At 45.4% G+C, this 27,341-nt stretch overlaps 1 protein-coding gene across 1 annotated transcript in view; it reads left to right on the top strand.

The window, feature by feature from the left end:
• The window catches only part of LOC137314532 (NACHT, LRR and PYD domains-containing protein 12-like), a 50,399-nt gene extending 24,234 nt beyond the window's left edge, over positions 1 to 26,165 (top strand). Inside the window, exons 2-10 of the mRNA XM_067979839.1 lie at positions 8,392 to 8,550; positions 14,955 to 15,050; positions 17,745 to 17,911; positions 18,228 to 18,399; positions 18,505 to 18,570; positions 21,073 to 22,810; positions 24,358 to 24,444; positions 24,624 to 24,771; positions 24,958 to 26,165. Coding sequence (XP_067835940.1) covers positions 8,392 to 8,550; positions 14,955 to 15,050; positions 17,745 to 17,911; positions 18,228 to 18,399; positions 18,505 to 18,570; positions 21,073 to 22,810; positions 24,358 to 24,444; positions 24,624 to 24,639 — 2,501 coding nt within the window. The 3' untranslated portion in view covers positions 24,640 to 24,771; positions 24,958 to 26,165. The remainder of the gene's footprint in view (positions 1 to 8,391; positions 8,551 to 14,954; positions 15,051 to 17,744; positions 17,912 to 18,227; positions 18,400 to 18,504; positions 18,571 to 21,072; positions 22,811 to 24,357; positions 24,445 to 24,623; positions 24,772 to 24,957) is intronic.
• Positions 26,166 to 27,341: the final 1,176 nt, after the last annotated feature.

Consider the following 27,341-nt stretch of genomic DNA (forward strand, 5'->3'; position numbering starts at 1 on the left):
TGAGTCCACCCCACTGTGTATTGCACAGAATGTAATATAAGATATGGACTGAGTCCAATCCACTGTGGATTGTACAGAATGTAATATAAGATATGGACTGAGTCCACCCCAACGTGTAATGTACAGAATGTAACATAAGATATGGACTGAGTCCAACCCAGTGTGTATTGCACAGAATATAATATAAGATATGTCCTGACTCCAGCCCACTGTGTATTGTACAGAATGTCACATAAGATATGGACTGAGTCCAACCCACCTTGTAATGAGCAGAATGCAATACAAGATATGGACTGAGTCCAACCCACTGCGTAATGTACAGAATGTAATATAAGATATGGACTGAGTCCAAACCCACTGTGTATTGTACAGAATGTAATATAAGATATGGACTGAGTCCAACCAACTGTGTAATGTGCAGAATGTAATATAAGGTATGTACTGAGTCCAACCCACTGTGTATTGTACAGTGCCGCATTAAAGAGTAATTCATTATTGTAAATAATCGCCGCACGTTTCATCTCCAAAATTGCTGCTATCCTGTGACTGGATCGCGTTCAGTCCGGCTTCAGGTAACCAGGGGCTGATTTTCCAAGTTCCCCGGCAGAGTTCGATAATCAGACAGTGCGAATGTGTGAACCCTTTACTGAGCTGAACTGTGTGTTCGGTCTGAACAGCTGGTCCCGCCTTTGATCAGTTGAATAAAAGTGTACCGGACACCAAACGGTTCAGTGAGTAAAAAGAGCCAGTGTTACAGGAAAAATCCTTACGGAGTTTGAACGACCCAGGTTCAACTTCTGTTTACTGAACTACAAATTCTAAAATGGGGAGGATGGTAAATCCCCAGAGTTCATGTTCCTGCTTTCTCTCCCGTAACCGCTCTTTTCATGTTGTGTCTGTGGGGAGACTAGTGGAGATCAGGAGAGGGTCTCACAGCGACACAACACTGACTGACTTAGCCCCACACCCCACTGAACCCTTCCCACGACCACACCCCACTGACACAGTCCCACACCCACACCCTACTGACCCAATCCCACAACGAGCCACTGACTGAAATCCCCGGTGTAAAATGGCCCGCCTTCAGTCACTGTCCGAGCGAACACTTAGTGAATTGTTACACCCGTGAGGAATACAGAGCTCCCCAATCCGGTGAACATATCTGACCGTGGCAAATCGGCTTTAGAAACAAAGAGGAAGGGGTGAAAACGATAGCAAAATAACAAAATGAAGCTGAGAAGCTACATTAACTTACCTTGATCCCGCAAGGATTTTCTCTCTCTCAATGTCCGTGTCGATTTTGCAACTTATATCCTTATTATTTCATTACAACCAATCAGGTAGAAATTGCTTGCTTTATGTTAACAAATCACTAATTGTGAATTTGATCTGAACCTTGTGATGTGAGATTCTGAACTCCGCTCTCTGTGTGAAAGCTGTTGTCAAACTTCAGGATGGATTTCAACTCAAACATTCCTCGTTTGTTTCAGAACAGGGAGCGGCCTTTCTGGTGAAATCTTATCAAACCGGTTTGACAGTTCGCTGACACTTCAACTGTGAACACAGTTAGTTCTACATTTAACTTCATCTCTTGTTCCAGGGAAGCTCAGTGAAACAGATACTTGGTTATAAAGAAATCGTTACATTTCCATCTGGGACATTGTTTGCTGAAAGTTGCTGATGTTTTTGCCCTTTCAACCCGGGACCCAAGAGCCAGTGTGTGTCAGTGAGCTGAGGGGGAGGCTATGTCTGTAAGTGAGGACATTAACCATTTAATCGCCGAATTAAACAATCCCTGAGCATCAATCACCTCAGTTACTGGGGGAATGAGCACTGACTTTCCACAGTTACATTTATCATGGTAAATATTCAGCAGATACACCCGTTACATTGTTAAATCCAGAAGGGACTGTGCTGTGGCCGGTAAAAATATTGGATTATCCTCATTTTCAGGGAGGTTATCAGACAGTTATAAATATCCCTTTGCCCTGGCTCTGTACTTGCTCAAAAACTTTAACTCTTTAAACACCTTTCAGTTCCAATGAAATGTCTTCGACCTGAAGCGTTAACTGTGTTTCTTTCTCCACAGATGCTGCCTGACTTGCTGAGCTTCTCCAGCATATTCTGTTTTCATTTCAGATTTCCAGCATCCACAGTATTTTGATTTTGTATAAATATCCCTTCCCCGGGATCGAAGTGACCGCAGTGAGAAAGTGTTTGAGGACAGATTGTGGTGATAATTCCGAGGGACGGATTGTTGTGATCAATCCCAGGGACAAATTGCGATATTTTCCCTTTCTCTATCTCTAATTTCTCCTTTGTTTTTGACGAGGATTAAGGATTCTTTCGGGCCGGATGCACAGTCTGAAGCGACGGTACCAAAATCCCCCAATATTTGTCTTCATGTGAACTCTCCCTCCCCAGGCCTTCTCTTTCTTTCTTGTTTCAATCTACCGTTGTTTCAAGCGGAGAGTTATTCATTCTAACGAAAACAATCAAACGACCAAGACCATCTCTTTAAATTCACTATTACCTGAACAGTACGGCTATTTTGAGATTTGCATGCAGTCGAGGTGCATTGATTGATGTGTTTAGAATTATATAACGACTCGATTCAGTAAATACTGAAAAGTTATTTCCAATGATGGGAAAATCCAGAAGAAGGGGGCCAATCTTAAAATTAGAGCCAGGCCAATCATTAGTGAAATCAGGAAGCATTTTTTTTACACAGGGTAGTGGAAATGTGGAATTCTCTCCCCCAAAAGGCCGTGGATTCTGGTCACTTGGAGCTTTCAAGACTGATATCGACACATTTTTATCGGATAAGTGTATCAGTGGATATGGTTCAAAAGCAGGAATAAAATAGGGTTGAGGTACAGATCAGCCCTGATCAAATTAAATGGAGGAACAGGCTCGAGGGTTTGAATGGCCTACTCCTATCCCAATGTTCTTAAATTTAATCAGCACCCGAATAATGAATTCCGACATTTGGTAAATGTGAAGGCGAGTCAGAGTTTCAGGACATTGAATTCAGCTCTGGAGGGTTTGATCATTCCCTTTAAACGGATGTGTTTGGCTCTTTATTTTTAAGGCTGAGCTCCATCTTTTTTTTATTCGTTCATGGGATGTGGGTGTCGCTGGCGAGGCCGGCATTTATTGCCCATCGCTAGTTGCCCTTGAGAAGGTGGTGGTGAGCCGCATTCTTGAACCGCTGCAGTCCGTGTGGTGACGGTTCTCCCACAGTGCTGTAAGGAAGGGAGTTCCAGGATTTTGAACCAGCGACGATGAAGGAGCGGCGATATATTTCCAAGTCGGGATGGTGTGTGACTTGGAGGGGAACGTGCAGGTGGTGTTGTTCCCATGTGCCTGCTGATCTTGTGCTTCCAGGTGGTAGAGGTCACGGGTCTGGGAGGTGCTGTCGAAGAAGCCATGGCGAGTTGCAGCAGTGCATCCTGTGGATGGTACACACTGCAGCCACAGTGCGCCGGTGGTGAAGGGAGTGAATGTTTAGGGTGGTGGATGGGCTGCCAATCAAGCGGGCTGCTTTGTCCTGGTTGGTTTCGAGCTTCTTGAGTGTCGTTGGAGCTGCATTCATCCAGGCAAGTGGAGAGTATTCCATCACACTCCTGACTTGTGCCTTGCAAATAGTGGAAAGACTTTCGGGAGTCAGGAGGTGAGTCACTCGCCGCAGAATACCCAGCCTCTGACCTGCTCTTGTAGCCACAGTATTTATATGGCTGGTCCACTTCGGTTTCTGGTCAATGGTGACCCTCAGGATGTTGATGGTGGGGGATTCGGCGATGGTAATGCCGTTGAATGTCAAGGGGAGGTTGTTAGACTCTCTTTTCTTGGAGATGGTCATTGCCTGACAATTGTCTGGTGCGAATGTTATTTGCCACTCATGAGCCCAAGGCTGGATGTTGTCCAGGTCTTGCTGCATGCGGGCTCGGACTGCTTCATTATTTGAGGGGTTGCGAATGGAACTGAACACTGTGCAATCTTCAGCGAACATCCCCATTTCTGACTTTATGATGGAGGGAAGGTCATTGATGAAGTAGCTGAAGATGGTTGGGCCTAGTACAGTGCCGTAAGGAACTCCTGCTGCAATGCCCTGGGGCTGAGATGTTTGGCCTCCAACAAACATTCGGCTCCAGACCTCATTACAGCCCTGGTCCAAACATGGACAAAAGAGCAGAATTCCAGAGGTGAGGTGAGAGTTACTGCCCTTGACATCAAGTCAACATTTGACCGAGTGTGGCACCAAGGAGTCCAAGTAAAATTGAAGTCAATGGGAATCAGGGGGAAAACTCTCCAGTGGCTGGAGTCATACCTAGCACAAAGGAAGATGGTAGTGGTTGTTGGAGGCCAATCATCTCAGCCCCAGGACATTGCTGCAGGAGTTCCTCAGGGCAGTGTCCTGGGCCCAAACATCTTCAGCTGCTTCATCAATGACCTTCCCTGATCATAATCTCAGAAATGGGGATGCTCGCTGATTATTGCATAGTGTTCAGTTCTATTCGCAACCCCTCAAGTAATGAAGCAACCCGAACCCGCATGCAGCAAAGCCTGGGCAACATCCAGGCTTGGGCTCGTGAGTGGCAAGTAACATTCGGGCCAGACAAGTGCCAGGAAATGAACATCTCCAACAAGAGAGAGTCTAACCACCTTCCCTTGATATTCAACGGCATTACTATCGCTGAATCCACCACCATCAACATCCTGGGGGTCACCATTGACCAGAAACTTAACTGGACCAGACATATAAATACTGTGGCTACGAGAGCAGGTCAGAGGCTGGCTATTCTGCGGCGAGTGACTCACCTCCTGACTCCACAAATTCTTTCCAACATCTACAAGGCACAAGTCAGGAGTGTGATGGAATACTCTCCACTTGCCTGAATGAGTGCAGCTCCAACAACACTCACGAAGCTCGACACCATCCACGACAAAGTAGCCCGCTTGATTGGCAGCCCATCCACCACCCGAAACATTCACTCCCTTCACCACCGGCGCACTGTGGCTGCAGTGTGCACCATCCACAGGATGCACTGCAGCAACTCGACAATGCGTCTTCGACACCATTTCCATAACCTGCAACCTCTACCACCTAGAAGGACAAGGGCAGCAGGCACATGGGAACAACACCACCTGCACGTTCCCCTCCAAGTCACACACCATCCCGACTTGGAAATATATCATCGGTTCTTCATCGTCGCTGGGTCAAAATCCTGGAACTCCCTCCGTAACAGCACTGTTGGAGAACCTTCACCACACGGACTGCCGCGGTTCAAGAAGGAGACTCACTATCACCTTCTCAAGGGCAATTATGGATGAGCAAGAAATGATGGCCTTGCCAGCTACAGCCACATCCCATGAACGAATAAAAACAAAGTACAGAATCAGGCCATTCAGCCAAACAGGTCTATGCCAGGATTCATGCTCCTCGTGAGGCTTCTTCCACACGACTTCATCTCACACTATCAATATGTCCTTTCAATGCTTTCCCCCTCATTTATTTATCCACCTTCCTCTAAAATGCTTCTATGGTTTGCCCCTGAACCATTCCTTTTGTTGGTGAGTTCCATATTCTCATCACTCAGAGGAAATAATTTTCTCCTCAATTCCTCATTGGATTTATTCGTAACTATCTTCTATTCGTGGCCTCTAGTTTTGGACTGCCCTCGAGCGGAAACTTCCTCTCTACATCAATCCTAGCGAACCACTTCATAATATGAAAGACAGGTCACCTCTCAGTCTTCTCTTTAGCAGAGAAAAGAGCCTCAGCCTGTTCAGTCTTTCCTGATAATTATTGAATAAATAATGGATTGACGAAGGGACACCAGAAATGATAGGAAGGTAATGCCAAGAAGAACACCCAGGCCATAATATTCTCCCCCAGGATCGGATGAATGCCGATAATCTCGGCACAATCCAGAGCACGGTCGGAATGATTACAACTGCACAATAAAATGCCCGGAGCCGACAGGCCCTGTTTGCACATTGCTGCGCTTAAAGCAGATCAGTTGGTGGATTGCACTGTGAAACTCACATGTTAAAAAACAACGCCAGAGACAGTGCGATGTTCCGACCTGTGTCACAGTTTAAGTTTATCGAATGAAGGTTATTATTAAAACGTGGGTTACGGTGACGGAGGGCGGGGGGGTGGGGGTGAGGGTGGGGCGGGTGGGTGGTTGATGGTGAATTGCGATCCACAATCCTGGAAACATCAGGTTCGCAGCTGGCCAGATACAAAAACATCAATTTGAGGACCTTAACAATTAAAATCTGGATAGAGAACCTACTGGATAGAACTTTGAACCGTCTCCGAAATAAAATCACAGGTGAAGTTTCAGGGGGTCACTGTTTAATTCTGACACTGGGCGGAACAGTGGGTGTTTTTACTAAAGGATATTTAACAAAGTTTGTCCTCCATTCTCTCGCAACTATTATCTGATCTTTTCTCTCCTGGAATTCTGTGAAGTTCAGACCAGATGGAGCTCAGTCTTAAATAAAAAGAGCCAAACACGTCCGTTTAAAGGGATTGATCAAACCCCTCAGCGCTGAATTCAATGTCCTGAAACTCTGACTAACCTTCACATTTACCAAATGTCGGAATTCATTGTTCAGCTGGTTATTAAATATAGGAACATTGGGACAGGAGTAGGCCATTCAAACCCTCGAGCCTGTTCCTCCATTTAATTTGATCAGGGCTGATCTGTACCTCAACTCTATTTTATTCCTGCTTTTGATCCTTACCGCTTGATACACTTATCTCATAAAAATCTGTCGATATCAGTCTTGAAAGTTCCAAGTGACCCAAAATCCACAGCCTTTTGGGGGAGAGAATTCCACATTTCCACTACCCTGTGTGAAAAAATGCTTCCTGATTTCACTACTGAATGGCTTAGCTCTACTTTTAAGATTGCCCCCCTTGTTCTGGATTTTCGCATAAAAGGAAATAGTTTCTCTGCATCTACCGCATCGAGTCATTTTATAATTATAAACACATCAATTAATGCACCACGACTGCATGCAAAACCCCCAAAATAGCCGTTCTGCCCATTGAACATTGAATTTAAGGAGATGTTCTTGGTCCTTTGATTGTTTTTGTCAGAATGAATCACTCTCCGATTAAAACAACGGTAGATTGAAACAAGCAAGAAAGAGAAGGTCTGTGAAGGGAGAGTTTACACGAAGACAAATACTGGGGGATTTTTGGGACCGCCCTTCAGACTGTGCCTCTGGCCCGAATGAACCCTTAATCCTGGTCAAAAAACAAAGGGGAAATTAGAGAGAAAAGGGAAATATCGCAATCTGTCCCTGGGATTGATCACAACAATCCGTCCCTCGGAATTATCACCACAATCTGTCCCTGGGATTGATCACAACAACCCGTCCCTCGGAATTATCACCACAATCTGTCCCTGGGATTGATCACAACAATCCGTCCCTCGGAATTATCACCACAATCTGTCCCTGGGATTGATCACAACAATCCGTCCCTCGGAATTATCACCACAATCTGTCCCTGGAATTGATCACAACAATCCCTCCCTTGGAATTATCACCACAATCTGTCCCCGGGATTGATCACAACAATCCGTCCCTCGGAATTATCACCACAATCCGTCCTCAAACACTTTCTCACTGCGGACACTTCCATCCCAGGGAAGGGATATTTATTCAAAAGCAAAACACTGCGGATGCTGGAAATCTGAATTAAAAACAGAAAATGCTGGAGAAGCTCAGCAAGTCATAGAGTCATAGAGTCATAGAGTTATACAGCACGGATAGAGGCCCTTCGGCCCATCGTGTCCGCGCCGGCCATCAAGCCCTGTCAGTCCGTATCTGAGGAGAAAGAAACAGAGTTAACGCTTAAGGTCGAAGACATTTCTTTAGAACTGGAAGGTGTGCAATGAGTTAAAGTTTTGAGCAAGTACAGAGCCAGGGCAAAGGGATATTTATAACTGTCTGAGAAACCCCCTGAAAATGAGGATAATCCAATCTTTTTACCGGCCACATCACAGGAATAGTCCTTTCTGGATTTAACAATGTAACGGGTGTATCTGCTGAATATTTACCATGATAAATGTAATTGTGGAAAGTCAGTGCTCATTCCCCCAGTAACGGAGGTGATTGATGCTCAAGGATAGTTTAATTCGGCGGTTAAATGGTTAATGTCCTCACTTACAGAAACAGCCTCCCCCTCAGCTCACTGACAAGACACTGGCTCTTGGGTCCTGGGTTGAAAGCATAAAAACATCAGGGATTTTAGCAAACAATGTCCCAGATGGAAATGTAACAATTTCTTTCGAACCAAGTGTCTGTTTTACTGAACTTCCCTGAAACAAGAAGAGATAAATTTAAATGTACAACTGAATTTGTTCACAGTTGAAGTGGCAACGAACTGTCAAACCGGTTCGATTAGATTTCACCAGAAAGGCCGCTCCCTGTTCTCAAACAAACGAGGAATGTTTGAGTTGAAATCCATCCTGAGGTTTGACAGCAGCTTTCACACAGAGGGCGGAGTTCAGAATCTCACATCACAAGGTTCAGATCAAATTCACAATTCGTGATTTGCTAAAATAAAACAAGGAACTTCTACCTGATTAGTTGTAATGAAATAACAAGGATATAAGTTGCAAAATCTACACGGACATTGAGAGAGAGAAAATCCTTGCGGGATCAAGGTAAGTTAACGTAGCTTCTCAGAGTCATTTTGTGATTTTATTATCGTTTTCTCCCCTTCCTCTTTTTTTCTAAAGCCGATTTCCCGCTGTCAGATATGTTCCCCGGCGTGGGGAGCTCTGTATTCCTCGCGGGTGTAACAATTCACTAAGTTTTCGCTCGGACAGTGACTGAAGGCGGGTTATTTTACACCGGAGATTTCAGTCAGTGGCTCGTTGTGCGACTGGGTCAGTGGGGTGTGGGTGCGGGACTGTGTCAGTAGGGTGTGGGTGTGGGACTGTGTCAGTGGGGTGTGGGTGTGGGACTGTGTCAGTGGGGTGTCGGTGTGGGGCTGTGTCAGTGGGGTGTGGGTGTGGGACTGTGTCAGTGGGGTGTGGGTGTGGGACTGGGTCAGTGGGGTGTCGGTGTGAGACAGTGTCAGTGGGGTGTGGGACTGTGTCAGTGGGGTGTGGGTGTGGGACTGGGTCAGTGGGGTGTCGGTGTGGGACTGTGTCAGTGGGGTGTGGGTGTGGGACTGGGACAGTGGGGTGTCGGTGTGGGACTGTGTCAGTGGGGTGTGGGTGTGGGAAGGGTTCAGTGGGGTGTGGGACTGGGTCTGTTGGGTGCCGGTGTGGGGCAGAGTCAGTTGTGTTGTGTCGCTGTGGGACCCTCTTCTGGTCTCCACTAGTCTCCCCACAGACACAACATTATAAGAGCGGTTACAGGACAGAAAGTAGGAACGTGAACACTGGGGATTTACCATCCTGCCCATTTTAGAATTTGCAATTCAGTAAACAGAAGTTGAACCTGGGTCCGTCTAACTCCGGACGGATTTTTCCTGTAACACTGGCTCTTTTTACTCACTGGACCGTTTGGTGCCCGGTACACTTTCATTTAGCTGATCAAAGGCGGGACCAGCTGTTCAGACTGAACACACAGTTCAGCTCAGTGAAGGGTTCACACATTCGCACTGTCCGATTATTGATCTCTGCCCAGCACTTGGAAAATCAGCCTCTGGTTACATGAAGCCGGACTGAACGCGAACCAGTCACAGGATAGGAGCAATTTCGGAGATAAAACGTGCCGGCGATTAATTACAACAATGAATTACTGTTTAATGCGGCAGGTAGCAACGGACGCGCATTCGGTGGGAAAATGGAGCAGGGACTTTTGTTTTTGCTAAAATAAGTTCATGTTAATGAGGAAGTTATTTGCCAAACTGACTCAACTGAAAAAAACAAAGGCCGCTCCCTTTAGACAGAAATAAACTTCAGGAATGTTTTCAATCGAAACTGGTTCAGGGCTGAAACGATCTTTCAGACACATAGGAGGTTCCTGATCGTTAATCTTGGTAATTAGTGCAGTTACTTTTTATATCTACAGGTAGGAGGGTCCATCACTAATCTATATATAAAAAGTAACTCCACAAATTACCAACAGGGAGGAGAGTCCATCACTAATCATTATATAATAAGTAGCTCCTCAAATTACCAACAGCTCGGAGGGTCTATCACTAATCTATACATAAAAAGTAACGACACAAATTACCAACAGGTATTAGAGTCCAACAGATAGGAGGTTCCATCACTAAACTTTACATGAAAAGTAACGACACAAATTACCAACAGGTCGGAGGAAAAATCACTAATCTTTATATAAAAAGTAACTACACCAACTATGGACAGGTAGAATCGTCCATCACTAATCTTTATACAAAATGTAACGACATTAATCACCAACAGGAAAAAATCTTTCGATAAGATATAACTACTCTAATTACCAACAGGTTGGATGATGTCCGTGTGGCTGGGTCATTGGGCTATTGGTGTGGTACTGCCTCAGTGGGGTTTGGGCCTGGTCCAGTAGGGTGTCGGTGTGGGTCTGCATCGGTGGGTGTTGGTGTAGGTCTGGGTCAGTGGTGTGTGGGTGTGGGACTGGGTCAGTGGGGTGTCTGTTTGGGACTGGGACAGTGGGGTTTGGTGTGGGACTGGGTCAGTGGGGTGTGGGTGTGGGACTGGGTCAGTCTGGTGTCGGTGTGGAACTTGGTCATTGGACTATTGGTGTGGTACTGCCTCAGTGGGAATTGGGACTTGGTCAGTGGGGTGTCGGTGTGGGTCTGCATCGGTGGGTGTTGGTGTGGGTCTGGGTCAGTGGGGTGTGGGTGTGGGACTGGGTCAGTGGGGTGAGGGTGTGGGACTGGGTCAGTGGAGTGTGGGTGTGGGACTGGGTCAGTGTGGTGTGGGTATGGGACTGGGTCAGTGGGGTGTGGGTATGGGACTGGGTCAGTGGAGTGTGGGTGTGGGACTGGGTCAATGGGGTGTGGGTGTGGGACTGGGTCAGTGGGATGTGGGTGTAGGACTGGGTCAATGAGGTGTCGGTGTGGGACTGGGTCAGTGTGGTGTCGGTGTGGGACTGGGTCAGTGGGATTTCGGTGTAAGACTGGGTCAGTGGGGTGCCTGTCCAGTCGTAGCCGGAGAACCTCCTTACATGGCTTCTCTGCTTCCGTACTGTGAACTCTGGGAGACCCCATGGATCTCACCTCACCCCTTCCTATTTCTCATCCACATGCTGCCCCTTGGAGACATTATATGAAGACAAGGGTTCAGCTTTCACATGTGCACTGGCAACACTCTGCTCGACATCTCCACCATCTCTCGGCCGATCCACTGCCTCTGCTTTTTCGCGCTGCTCGTCCAACATCCAGTCTTGGACGAGGGACACATTTCTCCAATTAAACATTGGGAAAAACGAAGACACCATCTTCAGACCCCGCCATGAATTCTGTTACTTCGCAAAACACACATACTAGTGGAGAATTCTGTTGTCGAACAGCAGTCATGCCGACCACTGAAATTCATGGTTTTATCGGAGATTCTAAAATCCCCAATGAGATTCCAAACATAAATTTTGTGAATTAGCTCACGGTTTAAAGTTATCGATTGATAACATTATAGCTTAGAGTTAATATTAGAACAGTGCTAAATTTCCTCACCTCCGAGAGTGCTCATTAGTGTTCATATTAGAACAGTGGTGAATCTCCTGACCTCCTACAGTGCTCATTAGTGTTAATATTAGAACAGTGGTAAATCTCCTGACCTCCTACAGTGCTCATTAGTGTTAGTATTAGAACAGGGGTAAATCACCAAAACTCCGACAGTGCTCATTAATGTTAATATTAGAACAGTGGTAAATCTCCTCACATTCTACATTGCTCATTGTGTTAATATTGGAGCAGAAGTAAATCTCCTCACCTCCTACGGTGCTCATTAGTGTTAATATTCGAACAGTGATAAATCTCCTCACATTCTACATTGCTCATTGTGTTAATATTGGAGCAGAAGTAAATCTCCTCACCTCCTACAGTGCTCATTCGTGTTAATATTAGAACAGTGTTAAATCTCCTCCCCTCGTACAGTGCTCATTGGTGTTAATATTAGAACAATGGTAAATCACCTCACCTCAGACATTGTTCATTTCTGTTAATATTAGAACAATGGTAAATCTCCTCACCTCCGACATTGTTCATTTGTGTTAATATTGGAACAATGGTAAATCACCTCACCTCAGACATTGTTCATTTCTGTTAATATTAGAACAATGGTAAATCTCCTCACCTCCGACATTGTTCATTTGTGTTAATATTAGAACAGTGGAAAATCTCCTAACCTCCTACAGAGGTCATTAGTGTTAATATCAGAACAGTGGTAAAACTCCGCACATTCTGCAGTACTCATTAGTGTTCATATTAGAACAGTGGTGAATCTCCTCACCTCCTATCGTGGTCATTAGTGTTAATATTGGAACAATGGTAAATCTCCTCACCTGCTACAGTGCTCATTAGTGTTAATATTTGAACAGTGGTAAATCCCCTCACCTCCTACAGTGCTAATTAGTGTTAATTTTACAACAGTAGTAAATCTCCTCACCTCCGACATTGTTGATTTGTGTTAATATTCGAAAAATGGTAAATCTCCTCACCTCCGACATTGTTCATTTGTGTTACTATTAGAACAGTGGTAAATCTCCTCACCTCCTACAGTGCTCATTAGTGTTAATAATGGAACAGTGGTAAATCTCCTCACCTCCTACTGTGCACATTAGTGTTAATATTGGAACAGTGGTAAATCTCCTCACCTCCTACAAATGTCATTAGTGTTAATATTGGAACAGTGGGAAATCTCCTCACCTCCTACAGTGCTCATTAGTGTTAATATTAGAACAGTGGTAAATCTCCTCACCTCCTACAGAGCTCATTAGTGTTAATATTAGAACATTGGTAAAACTCCGCACATTCTGCAGTGCTCATTGGTGTTCATCTTAGAACAGTGGTAAATCTCCTCACCTCCTACAGTGCTCATTAGTGTTAATATTAGAACAGTGGTAAATCTCCTCACCTCCTACAGTGTTCATTAGTGTTAATATTAGAACAGTGGTAAATATCCTCACCTCCAACAGTATTCGTTAGTGTCAATATTGGAACAATGGTAAATCTCCTCACCAGCTCCAGTGCTCATTAGTGTTAATGTTAGAACACTGGTAAATCTCCTCACCTCCTACAGTGCTCTTTCTTGTTAATATTTGAACAGTGGTAAATCTCCTCACCTGCTCCAGTACTTATTTGCGTTAATATTAGAACAGTGGTAAATCTCCTCACCTCCTACAGTGCTCGTTCGTGTTAATATTGGAACAGTGGTAAATCTGCTCATCTCCTGCAGTGCTCATTAGAGTTAACATTGGAACAATGATAAATCTCCTCACCTCCTACAGTGCTCATTAGCGTTAATATTTTTATTTTTTTATTTTTTTTATTCGTTCACGGGATGTGGGCGTCGCTGGCGAGGCCGGCATTTATTGCCCATCCCTAATTGCCCTCGAGAAGGTGGTGGTGAGCCGCCTTCTTGAACCGCTGCAGTCCGTGTGGTGACGGTTCTCCAACAGTGCTGTTAGGAAGGGAGTTCCAGGATTTTGACCCAGCGACAATGAAGGAACGGCGATATATTTCCAAGTCGGGATGGTGTGTGACTTGGAGGGGAACGTGCAGGTGGTGTTGTTCCCATGCGCCTGCTGCCCTTGTCCTTCTCGGTGGTAGAGGTCGCGGGTTTGGGAGGTGCTGTCGAAGAAGCCTTGGCGAGTTGCTGCAGTGCATCCTGTGGATGGTACACACTGCAGCCACAGTGCGCCGGTGGTGAAGGGAGTGAATGTTTAGGGTTTTGGATGGGGTGCCAATCAAGTGGGCTGCTTTATCTTGGATGGTGTCGAGCTTCTTGAGTGTTGTTGGAGCTGCACTCATCCAGGCAAGTGGAGAGTATTCCATCACACTCCTGACTTGTGCCTTGTAGATGGTGAACAGTGGTAAATCTCCTCACCTCCCACAGTGCTCATTAGTGTTAATATTAGAACAGTGGTAAATCTCCTCACCTCCCACAGTGCTCATTAATGTTAATATTAGAACAGTGGTACATCTCCTCACCTCCCACAGTGCTCATTAGTGTTAATATTCGAACAGTGGTAAATCTCCTCACCTCCTACAGAGCTCATTAGTGTTAATATTAGAACAGTGGTAAATCTCCTCACCTCCTACAGTCTCATTAGTGTTAATATTAGAACAGTGGTAAATCTCCTCACCTCCTACATGCTCATTTGTCAGGTACTGACTCCATGAGAAATATGTTTAATATATATATCCAATAGACGCACCAACCAGGACCCATCTCCATGAATTCACGGAGACTGTCACTGCCTATAGACACCAGAGGAATCACACCCAGCTGTATTTTGTGTATGTCGATAGATATCATATTCATCAAGTACCAGGATTTAATATCAAAACACAACCAGTCAAAAATATAAAACACTTCTGTGAATAAAATAATAAAACAGCGCCAGAAGTTAAAACCGAGTGAAGGGTCATTTAAATCATCAATGATCACCCCGCTCCATATTTCCCTCCAGAATATTCACTGCCTCAGGAATAAAGCTTTTCTGGCCTGCACTATGATTAAACCTAACGAATGGGCGCTCCGAGTGCAGAGTCTCTGCCGATGGGAGCCAGTCTGGAACTTGGATATTGTGATCAACGGGACTCACTGGATTTCACTGGGCAGCTGTCTGTGTCACACCTGATGTGGAGTGTTGTTCATCACACTCGGGAAATGCTCCATCCCAGAGCTAAAAGCTGTTGAACTGATGGCGGAGGAGAGACTTGGTATCATGTTTAACAAGGGAACGTTCTCCTGCTCATTTTAATATTGCTGCCTAACCTCCTATTAATATTGTATTGATTACAGTTCATCAGAACCTGGGAACGTCTGTCACAGCCTTGGCTGAAGCTTCAAACAGGGGAGAAAATCCAACACCCTCAACAAGAATGACAATGGACACAGGTAGGTTCACAGAATTCTTTAAAATTTCAATTGTGTCCTGACAAAAGCTCCAGATCACAAACAAGAAACTGCAGCTCACACAGGAAGAGGTAACAGCACAGATACTGTGTCGATAGCGGGAAGTGAGTGACCATCTAGAAGGACAGTGCAGTCACAGGTGGAGGGATCTCCTGAGTATTGTAACTGTCCAATAGATACCTGGTGTTGGGGACTGTAAGGTGGAGAGAGACAGTGAATCAGAGAATGGGCTTTCCGAGTAACAGTGTGAGACCGGGGAGCAGGGGGACACCCCGAGAAGGGCAGGTGGTTAGAGGCAAGTACGACACAGGAATAGGAGAACGATAATAGTGGAAGATTCTATTGTCACGGAACAGACAGACTCTTCTGCAGCCCTGAGCACGGCCCCAAATGGTAAGTTACCTCCCTGGTGTCAGAGGGAAGAACATCCTGGAACAGGTGGGACCATCTCTGGGAAGTAATGGAGAGCAGAAAATCGCCATGGTCGGAAACAATAACACGGATAGAAATACGTTTATCGAGGGAATATTGAGACTTAGCACTCGACTAAAAAACAAGGCTTAGAGTTGGCGATCTCTGGATTGTTTTCACTGGGCCGCTTAAAGGGGGAAATATGAGGCCGGTCAATGTGTGGCTGCAGGGCTGGAGCAGGAGGGAAGGGTTCACGGTCTTGGGGACTAGCGTGAGTTCAGGGAGAAGGGAAGGGACGGTCACGGTCTGAACCGACCAACAATGGTTTTACCGACTGGGTGAATGGAGCAGGAGGGCAGGGTTCACGGTCATGAGGACTGGAATGAGTTCAGGGAGAAGGGAAGGGACGGTCACGGTCTGAACCGACCAACAATGGTTTTACAGACTGGGTGAATGGAGCAGTGGGAGGGTTTCAGCTCATATGACTGGAGGGTGGGAAATCTCAGGTTCTGAGATTAGAGATTGGAATTAATAAAACTGTTGGACCAGTACAGAAGATTTATAAAATAGTGAAAAGTTATTAGCAGGAAAAAAGCAAGGTGGTGTTGAGAGATAAAGTCACTTGGTATTTTAAAAAAGCAAAGAAACGGAAACGGGTCAACATTCCAAAAAATCGGAGTTAGGTTTGTGTGTTATGTCTGTGAATATACAGATCATTCCAAAAACATTCGGAAAATCAGAAGCATCAGAGATGTGATCGAGTATCTGTAAGACAGGGCCTGAGGTTTCACAGGGTTCAGAGCGAAATGTTTCTGATTAAAACATTTTGAGGGGAGAGAAAAATAGTTCTGGACGCCAGTATTAATAAAAGTTTATAAGACAGAGTTAGAACAATAAAAAAACTTGCATTTATAGCGCCTTTAATATTGAAAGACGATACAGGTTGCGTCAAGGTGCGATTATCAAACAAAATTTGACACCGAGACAAATAAGGAGATTTTCGGACGAATGACCAAAAGCTTGGGTAAAGTTGTCGGTTTTAAGGAGCGTCTTAAAGGAGAAGAGAGAGAAGGAGAGGTTTCGAAAATAAGGATGTTCCAGTGAACAATATTAAGATAGAATCCATATGAATGCAGTTAAGCAATAGGAAGGGAAATAGCACAATACTCGGTCGGTTTTGCAGGCCAGCAAGAAGTTGAGCTGAGATAGAGGGAGAACTGGGAGAAATTAGTTGTGGATGAAGGTTTGGGGAGATCAAAAAATATTTCCTTCAGTTTCTAAAAATGATGGTGGAATTGAAAATGTTGGTGTACGAGAGGACGATGTGGGACCATAGTTAGAGATAACTGTAGAGTAGGATTTGGATCTGAGAAACATCGCCGAGGTGGATAAATCACTGGGCCCAGAGATAACACACCCGAGGCTAATAAAGGAAGTCAGAGCGGAGATAGGATGGACTCTGATCACAATTTCTCAATCCTCGTTTGTTATCAAAAATATCCAGGTGGAATGAAGGAGCCCAAGTAATGTCTCTTTTAAAATAGGGAGAGAGGGCCAACGGGTAACTGGAGACCAACTAGTTTCCGTCAGTCGTCGGCAAACTCCTTAAATCTGTAATTCCAGGTCGAATTACTGAACATTTAGAGACACAGGGAATGATCAGGGGAGGCTGGAACGGATTCGCTGCAGACAAGTCGTATTTGACAAATCTGATACAGCTTTGTTGAGAGGTGACCATATAGATCGATGGAATGCAGCACATGCGGTGTATATGAGGGGCATAGATAAGGTCGATAGTCAAAATCTTTTCCCAAAGGTAGGGGAGTCTATAACGAGGGGGCACAGATTTAAGGTGAGAGGGGAGAGATACAAAAGGATCCAGAGGGGCAATTTTTTCACTCAAAGGGTGGTGAGTGTCTGGAACGAGCTGCCAGAGGCAGTAGTAGAGGCGGGTACAATTTTGTCTTTTAAAAAGCATTTGGACAGTTACATGGGGAAGATTGGTATCGAGGGATATGGGCCAAGTGCAGGCAATTGGGACTAGCTTAGTGGTATAAACTGGGCGACATGGACATGTTGGGCCGAAGGGCCTGTTTCCATGTTGTAACTTCTATGATTCTATGATTCTATGATTCTATATGGGTTTTCAGAAGGTGTTTGATAATGTGGCTCACAGGAGGCTTCAGCCATTTGGTATAAGAGGAAATGTAGCCGCCCGGAGAGAAAGTCGATAATGTGTTTAGTTTTCTCCATTTTTTTTCACAGATCCGAACACTGCAATCACTGAGTTCCTGACAAATTGCGACGATTACCAGCTGTTCCAGTTGACGAAATTCTACCGGGACAGACTGGAACAGGCGATTGAAGAAGTGGTGGACGGAGTCAGCTCGTTGTTAACGTACGAGAGGCATTTCAGTGGACAGGAACATCGGGTAAGTGGGAGGGACACAGAATGAGTTTGGATTGTTTCAACATCACAGAACGAAAAGGATATCAGATCTTAGAATCATAGAATGTGACAGAACAGAAACAGGCCAAATAGGAAAGAAATTGATCAAACTGAAAATACAGTGAATCTGAAGCAATGATACGAAGACGTGAAAATACCCAGTGGATCGGTCAGTGTCTGTGCAAAGGATAGGGGAACGGTTCGGGTGTAACTCTTGTGTGGACTGAAAACAAAAGGGAATCAGTTTTACTGGGACTGGGAAAAGGAGAGACCAATATATTCATTGTTATTCTTTACAGAAAGTCATTGATCTCGTGGAGAAGGGAAACAGGGCGGACAGTTCCAAACTTGTCCTAAATCTGGTGATGGAGAAAGGCTCTCGGGCCCGAAGGGTGATGTGGGAATCCTTTGTGAAAATGCACCATGTGGTACCAAAGTTGGACAAAATACTGAAAGAGATGCAGGAACTTGGTACAGTAAAATCAGACACTGAATTCAATTTCAGATTGAAACACTGCAGAATTTACGATAACATTACACAGATCTGATTTCATGAAAGCTCAATGATTTAAACAGGTCCTGATCCATTTGATTATATGAACATCGGACGAGGTTTATCTGAAATACCCAGTCACCTGAAAGGTAAGTGATGAAATGGAAATTTTAAACCGTTTATTTCACTTCTGAGAATCAGAATGTTTGACTGTAGACTTTTGTTTAGAGATTGTCGGAATCTGGGAATCCGAAATTGAAAGGCTGGAGGGAATAGAAATGAACCTCGTTTGAACTTGTCATCAACACCCAACTTTTCAAGTTCTAATTCATGCGGTTTCTGACATATTTTCTAAATATACAGAAGTTCCACTGTTGCACTTAATCCAGATGCTGATCACTATCACTTCTTAATTCTTATACTCAACTGACATTGTCCTGATACACTGTGAAATCCCATGGACACCTGGCAGGATCCTGATACACTGTGAATCCCCATACACATCTGGCAGGATCCCGATACACTGTGAATCCCCATACACACCTGGCAGCGACCCGGTACACTGTGAATCCCCATACACACCTGGCAGGATCCCGATACACTGTGACTCCCCATGCACACCTGGTAGCGACCCGATACACTGTGAAACCCCAAACACACCTGACCGGATCCTGATACACTGCAAAACCCCAAACACACCTGGCAGGATCCTGATACACTCTGAAACTACATATACATCTGGCAGGATCCTGATACACTGTGAATCCCCATACACATCTGGCAGAATCCTGATACCCTGTCAAACCCCATACACACCTGTAAGGATCCCAACACTGTGAAACCCAATACACACCTGGCAGGATCTTGATACACCGTGGATCCCCATACACACCTGTCAGGATCCTGATACAATGTGAATCCCAATGCACACCTGTCAGGATCCTGATACACTGTGAATCCCAATGCACACCTGTCAGGATCCTGATACACTGTGAATCCCAATACGCACCTCCTTCGTGCTGCCCAGACATTCTGGTTTTCATAATTGAAGAGCAGTGCCTTGAGCCAGATGTTACTGCCCCCCCCCCCTTGGAATCTCCCCACCACCAACTGGAAGGAAAGAGGTGGAGAAAAGCGAAACTTTAAAATGTTATCATTTCACAGCACAGAGCGAGACGCCAAAATGTTCGATCTGATCTGAGAAGTTCACACTTCCGAGATGTTCACACAAGGAAGTTATGGGCTGGCTCCCTAATGGCAGTGGAAGAGAGAACCTTATTTTACTCAAAGAATAGCCCTTTAACTCAGGGTCTTTTAAGACCTAATGTAATGACTAATGGAAACAGATTTAATTTCCCAAACCTTCATTGGAGGAATATCAGACCAAAATGAAACAACGGAGTATAATTACTGGGGAACAGTTGAAATGAACTGTGAATGTTTTCTGCTCTAACATTACACTGAGTGAAGTGAGCAACAGTTGTATTATTAATAATAATCGGTGATATGACAGGACTGTTATAAAAACACATTCAATTAATATACATAATAATTGCTGAAAAAGTGTTCACTATTTCTGAAACACAATACAACAGGAGAATGATTAGAGACAGGAAAAGACCATTTGGCCCAAATAAGCCTGTCCCTGTTAGAGAGATGACCCCACTTTTGCTTCCTCTCAGTGAATCCACAGAAACACGTTCAATTATCACTTCACCCCACTTACACTGTCCCTTTAGTGTCCTTCCCCGGTATCTGGTGCCTGCTTTCCAAAGCTTTGGGTGATTTCCCTTCGTATTTCTGACTTTCAATTTTCTCTGTTATTAATTATTTTGTTGATTGTGAGCCTGTTTCCTGCACTCATGTTCTGAATTCCATTAAAACATTTCAGAACCGAAGTTTCTCAGCCAAACAAAATACATTAATGCGCCACCCTTCCCTCAACGCAAACTCCGATATCTTAAATCATCTTTCTGATTCCCCACTGTACATTAAGAATGGCATCAAGATTTACTTGCTATCACGTGATATAGAACAACAGGTAATACCCCAGATAACTTATCCGAGTCCCGTTTCTGAAAGCTTCCCCTCCATCGAGGTTAAACAGTGGAACTTCTGTCCATTCACAGTCTGTCCCTCTCCCAGTGCCCACAATATCCCAGATAACCTGCCTGAGGTCTGATACAATAACAGTGGAACTTCTGTCCATTCATCGTCTGTCTCTGTCCCACTGATACGCAAAACCCTATTTACCATTTCCGCAGAAGGACAGCACCACTGACAGTTTCATAGATTGATCAAATGGAACCTCCACTGTCGTATAACCAGGATCATGTTAAGGTTTCTATCAGATGTCTCCAGTGCAGTTCAGGGCTGATAGGATTAATTATCAGAGCGAAAATATCACCTTCATCGAAATCTCCATGTTCAGTAAATATTAGAATCAAGTGAGGATTTGAAACTTTTCACAGCCCTTGTTCACTTTCAAGCGAGGTTTTCAGCAACTGAGTTTAATTTCCTGCTCGCACCTCAATTGAAGCTATGAATTCAATCTCGGAACATTTCACTGAATAGTAAAGTGATATTGAGAATTTGTTTTTATATCAATACAACTAACATTGAGAACCACTTTCTGTCTGTTCTCATTGAAGATGTTCAACAGAAACACAAGGAAACACTCCGGGTCCAAACTGAAACACTGAGAGTGAACACGATCCTAACAAAGGAGAAGGTTAAGATTTTCCAGCTGGTCACTCTATACACTGAACTAACGGTCATTTCCACTGTTCGTGATCGGACACTTGTAGAACATGAACTGCTGGCAAGAGGCCGAGACCATGAAGAGTGGAGAAAGAAACATCTCCGGAGAGAACTGGAAAAAATCCGAACTGATCAACTGTTCCAGAGCAGTTTTTCCCGGAGAAAATCCAAATCTGGGAGTTCAGCAGCAGTGAGCGGAGTCGCGGGGATTGGAAAAACAACAATGGTACAAAAGATTGTTCATGACTGGGCCACTGGGAAAGTATACCCACACTTTCAATTTGTTTTCAGCTTTAGGTTCCGGGATTTGAATGCTATTATCTGTAGAATAAACCTGAGGAATCTGATACTGGATCTGTATCCTTACTTTGGAAATATTCTGGGAGAACTCTGGAAGAACCCAGAGGGATTACTGTTTACATTCGATGGTTTAGATGAATTCAAGGACAGTATCAATTTTGCTGACAATCGGAGAAATACAGAACCTCAGTACATGTGCACAGATCCTGAAGACTGGTGTGAAGTGTCTGACATTGTGTACAGTTTATTACAGCACAAGCTGCTCCCAGGATGTTCAGTGCTAGTGACCAGCCGCCCCACTGCATTACATTTATTGGAAAAGGCTGAGATCAGTGTCTGGGCTGAAATCCTTGGATTTGTTGGTGAGGAACGGAAGGAATATTTCAACAAGTTTTTTGAAGATCAGTCGGTGGCAGCAGCTGTTTTCAATCATGTGGAGGAGAACGAGATCCTGTACACCATGTGTTACAACCCTTCCTACTGCTGGATCCTCGGTCTGTCACTGGGTCCCTTCTTCACACAAAGGGAAAGGAAACAGCAGCGTGTTCCCAAGACCATCACCCAACTATATTCCTACTATATTTACAACATTCTGAAAAACCATGGCCGAGAGATTGAATCCCCCCGTGATGTGTTACTGAAGATCGGTGAGATGGCTTTCACTGGGGTCTCCAAGAAGAAGATTGTGTTCAGAAATGGAGATTTGATCAAGTACAATCTGCAACCTTCCCAGTTCCTGTCTGGGTTCATGATGGAACTTTTGGAGAGAGATGATTCTGCCCAGAGTGTGGTTTACACATTCCCCCACCTCACCATCCAAGAGTTTGTAGCCGCACTCGCACAATTCCTGTCTCCATATCCAGGGAACATCCGGAAACTCCTCAGTGAAGCCCACAACAAGGAAGATGGGAGATTTGAGATATTTCTCCGTTTTGTTGTTGGTCTCTCCTCCTCACAGTCAGCTCGGCCCCTGGAGGAGTTTCTGGGTCCATTTCTTCATCAAACGATCTGCGGAGTGATTGACTGGGTGAAGGAGAAGGTTGAAGGACAGATTGGAAAGACAGAGCGTGAAACTGGGAAAAGGAACCTCCTGAACACATTCCACTACCTGTTTGAGTCTCAGAATAAAACACTGGCTCGGGTCACAGTGGGATCTGTGGAAACACTTACATTTCATGGATTGGGACTGACCCCGATTGACTGTGCGGTGCTGTCTCATGTCATTGGACTCTGTGATACAATAAAACACCTCAATCTGGGGGGCTGCTCCATTCGGTGTGAAGGACTCCAGCGGCTGAGATCCGCACTGCACAAATGCCAGGTGTTGAGGTGAATGATTATTTGTCTCTAACTGTCAGGCCAATTGTAGAACAGTCACGGATTGTATTGCTGATCCGAAATGAAGGGAAACAAACAGTTCAGTTAAACCAGAGAGAAACAGATTCAACACAAATATGACAAATGATAAGAGGATCGGTTAGTAATTCCCTCAGGACTGGAGAATCTAAAATGGATCCTTGTGAACAATTCGGGATTTCACAATTTTTATCCGATCAGTAAATACAGGTCACTGAAAGAGTCTGATAATTTAATTGTAATAAATGATATTTATTGTTGTTTTTCTCACTGACTGAGATGCGTCCATTGAAGAGGCTCCTTCTCACTGTTACTTACAAGTAGATCGACACTAATTGCAGCAGTCTGTGTGTCGGAGCATCCCACCCTCTTACCGAGGTGTGGGGGCAAGTGACAGTCACCGGACTGTCAACGTGTGTTGGAGAGGGAAGCAGAAACACCAAACATTCAGTAACAAACAGCAAAACACAGCTTTCGGGCAGTCAACCGTCAGTGGGCGAGCTGAGCTTTCCCCGCAGGACGACGGTCCGTTATCTTAACTCATCAATGACACAGCCCTTCACACTCTCCAATACATCCATCATCTCTTCACCCAGCTGGCAGCACTCGTGCCTCTGAGTCAGAAGGTCGTGGATTCAGGCCCCTCGCTCATTAATCCAGGCCGACACTTCAGTGAGATTTGGGAACTAAAATCTGCCTTTGAAAAGGTTCCAATCTAACAGGTTGTGGGGTATTAGCCCAGGAGTACAGACACACACCGGCCAGCGGTGGGGCCTCACACACAGCGGGAGGCTCCTGGGTTAACCAGGGGGCAGTGAACCCGGGAATTTCCCATAATCTGCCCCCTGTGTGTGAGGCCCCGCTCGGGGAGGGAACTTCAGAAAAATCCCCATAAACTGTCGGGAACGTTGCGCCTGAAATAAATGTGGAGAGAATTTAATGGGAATAAAGTGAGAGACTCCCCTCCCCGATAAACTAGAAGTACAGGGACATTTAAAACTAGTAACAGGACAGAATAAACTCTCCTTGTTACATAAAATCCTGGGGGATGGATTTTACAGCAGCCTTTAGTGCCGTTTCACAATATAACTCACCCCGAGGTATGAAACAGATTAATATAATACTGCATAAAGTACAGGTAATCACCACTTTATTATTTAATTCAGGAAAATTGCCCCATTCCCATAAAATCTGGGATTTAAGAATCAGCAGAAATGAGACAATTTCCCCAAACATGACGGGACCTCCAGGAGGGTGATTCTGATCATCAGGGAATGAGACCGGACTGAGGGACATTTGAAGGCTTCACACAGACAGCACTTTATTTAATAAATACATTTACTGACAGTCCCTGAATATATGGGGCGTTGGACAGAGTAAGATTCATTGTCAGCGACAGGGAAATCTAGTTATTAATTTCCTGAAGATACTACAGGAAACACTGAAAAATCAGAGAGAAATTGTGTCAGATCGGGGATTGGATTCAGTTTGTTTCTCACTCTCTGTATGTTTGTGTTTAGACTGGCAGGAAATCAACTGGAAGATTCAGGAGTGAAACTATTGTCTGCGGCTCTGAGGAACCCGGACTGTAAAATACAGACACTGGAGTAAGTATCAGACTGTGTGAGATTGTGTTTGTAATAACTGGATGTCTAACACTGTACATTAATGTCAGTATAAGGAACAGTAATACAAATAAATACTGGGAATTTACTCTGATTCCTGTTATCTCTGCTCGTCTCTCTCCTCACTCTGATCTCTGGGTTATGGTACAACGGTCTCACAGCTTCTTGTGCCAATGATCTCTCCTCCGCTCTCAGTACAAACCGGTCACTGACGGTTCTGAACCTGGGTAATAATAAACTGGGAGATTCAGGAATGAAACTACTGTTTACGGCTCTGAGGAACCCGGACTGTAAAATACAGGAACTGCGGTAAGTATCAGATTGTGTGAGATGGTGTTTATAATAACTGGCTGTCTAACATTAAACATTATTATTAGTAAAATTAATAGTGTTACTAATAATGTACATTATTATTATTATTATCAGTAACAGTGTTATTAATAAACACTGGGGAATTACCCTGATTGCTGTTAATTCTCTCTCTCTGATCCCCAGTCTGGATGATGTCGGTCTCACAGATTCTTGTACCGAGGATCTCGTCTCCGCTCTCAGTACAAACCGGTCACTGACGGATCTGAACCTGGGATCAAACTCCTTCACAGACCGATCTGTCCCCGCTCTCCGCTCCCTCATACTGACCCGCAGGAGTCTGGAGCGGATCTGCTGAGTGTTTGTGTTAATGTTTAATGTAATAAATAAAATATCAGTGGGATTCAGTCCCTTTTATGGGTAATATTTCTCTGTAATTATTATTGAAATATTAACCCCAGTCTCCCCGTTATTTCCACTGTTGTTCAATCTGTTTATTTCCTGTTTAATCTTTAATCTGTTTCAGTCTGAGGGAGAATCAGTTCAGTCCAAACGGAAAGAGACACCTGGAGTCACTGCGGGAATCCAGACCCGGAATGAGAGTGGAAATGTGAACATTTCAATTGAAACCATTCCTGGTCTCATTATATGAACATTTCAATTGAAACCATTCCTGGTCTCATTATATGAACATTTCAATTTATAACCATTCCTGGTCTCATTATATGAACATTTTTGGCCGATTCTCTGTCCCTCCCCTTTAACCGGCCGCGCTCCAGGTTGAAATCCGAACGGCCCTTTAACGGTTTCCAGCTCGAGCTGAGCGAGCGTCGTCTCCCATTGTGACGTCAGAGGCCCAGCGACAGGGTCACGAGACTCAGTCACCCGGTCCCCCAGCGCTGATTCTGCCGGATATCCGGGGCTGGATGGTCCCCAATGGGGCACTGGGTCAATGTACAGACAGGAAGGGCCCAGGGTGGGGCTCAGTCTGGGCTGCAGTGGGCCACTGGGTCAATGGACAGATAGGAAGGGCCCAGGGTGGGGCTCAGTCTGGGCTGCAGTGGGAAACTGGGTCAATGTACAGAGAGGAAGGGCCCAGGGTGGGGCTCAGTCTGGGCTGCAGTGGGACACTGGGTCAATGTACAGACAGGAAGGGCCCAGGGTGGGGCTCAGTCTGGGCTGCAGTGGGACACTGGGTCAATGTACAGACAGGAAGGGCCCAGGGTGGGGCTCAGTCTGGGCTGCAGTGGGAAACTGGGTCAATGTACAGACAGGAAGGGCCCAGGGTGGGGCTCAGTCTGGGCTGCAGTGGGACACTGGGTCAATGTACAGACAGGAAGGGCCCAGGGTGGGGCTCAGTCTGGGCTGCAGTGGGACACTGGGTCAATGTACAGACAGGAAGGGCCCAGGGTGGGGCTCAGTCTGGGCTGCAGTGGGACACTGGGTCAATGTACAGACAGGAAGGGCCCAGGGTGGGGCTCAGTCTGGGCTGCAGTGGGACACTGGGTCAATGTACAGACAGGAAGGGCCCAGGGTGGGGCTTAGTCTGGGCTGCAGTGGGACACTGGGTCAATGTACAGAGAGGAAGGGCCCAGGGTGGGGATCAGTCTGGGCTGCAGTGGGACACTGGGTCAATGTACAGACAGGAAGGGCCCAGAGTGGGACTCAGTCTGGGCTGCAGTGGGACACTGGGTCAATGTACAGACAGGAAGGGCCCAGGGTGGGGCTCAGTCTGGGCTGCAGTGGGGCACTGGGTCAATGTACAGACAGGAAGGGCCCAGAGTGGGACTCAGTCTGGGCTGCAGTGGGACACTGGGTCAATGTACAGACAGGAAGGGCCCAGGGTGGGGCTCAGTCTGGGCTGCAGTGGGACACTGGGTCAATGTACAGACAGGAAGTGTGCAGGGTAAGATGTGTCCTTATGTGCAGTATGTGTCCCTCCCAGTGAGGAGTCAGACTCTGTAACAAGTGTCCCTTCAACCCTGCAAAATCTCTGCCCTCCTCCAATTCCGGTCGCTTGCACATCCCCCACTGTCATTGCTCCACCATTGGGGGCCGTGCCTTCAGCTGTCTGGGCCCTAAGCTCTGGAATTCCCTCCCCATACCTCTCCGCCTCTCTCTCCTCCTTTTAAAACTCTTCTGAAAACCTACCTTTTTGCCCAAGTTTTTGATCACTTATCCTAATACCTCATTGTGTGGCTCGGTGTCACATGAATATCTCCTGTGAAGCGCCCTGTGTCGTTTTATTACTATAAAGGTGCAATATAAATGTAAGTTGTTGTCTGTGTGCTGTGTTAATAAAACTCCACCGTTTACTTCACCTCAGGCCTGGTCCCTTTATTTGATGGTGTTCGTGTTCTAAAATATTGAATAAAGGATCCTGGAAATTCCATCCCTCTTCCTCCAAGCGGCATCGCAGACCTGACTGTTTGGTCCAGTGAACAGTGTGTGTGTGTGTGTGTGTGTGTGTCGGGGGGAGGGCTCTTACTCGGGAGGCTGGATGTGCAGTTTACACAAAACGGTGAGACGGACTGTGAGCAAAAGAGCTCAGCTGGGACCCCACAATCTGG

The sequence above is a fragment of the Heptranchias perlo genome, unplaced genomic scaffold (assembly GCF_035084215.1).
Source record: "Heptranchias perlo isolate sHepPer1 unplaced genomic scaffold, sHepPer1.hap1 HAP1_SCAFFOLD_52, whole genome shotgun sequence".
Lineage (NCBI taxonomy): Eukaryota > Metazoa > Chordata > Chondrichthyes > Hexanchiformes > Hexanchidae > Heptranchias > Heptranchias perlo.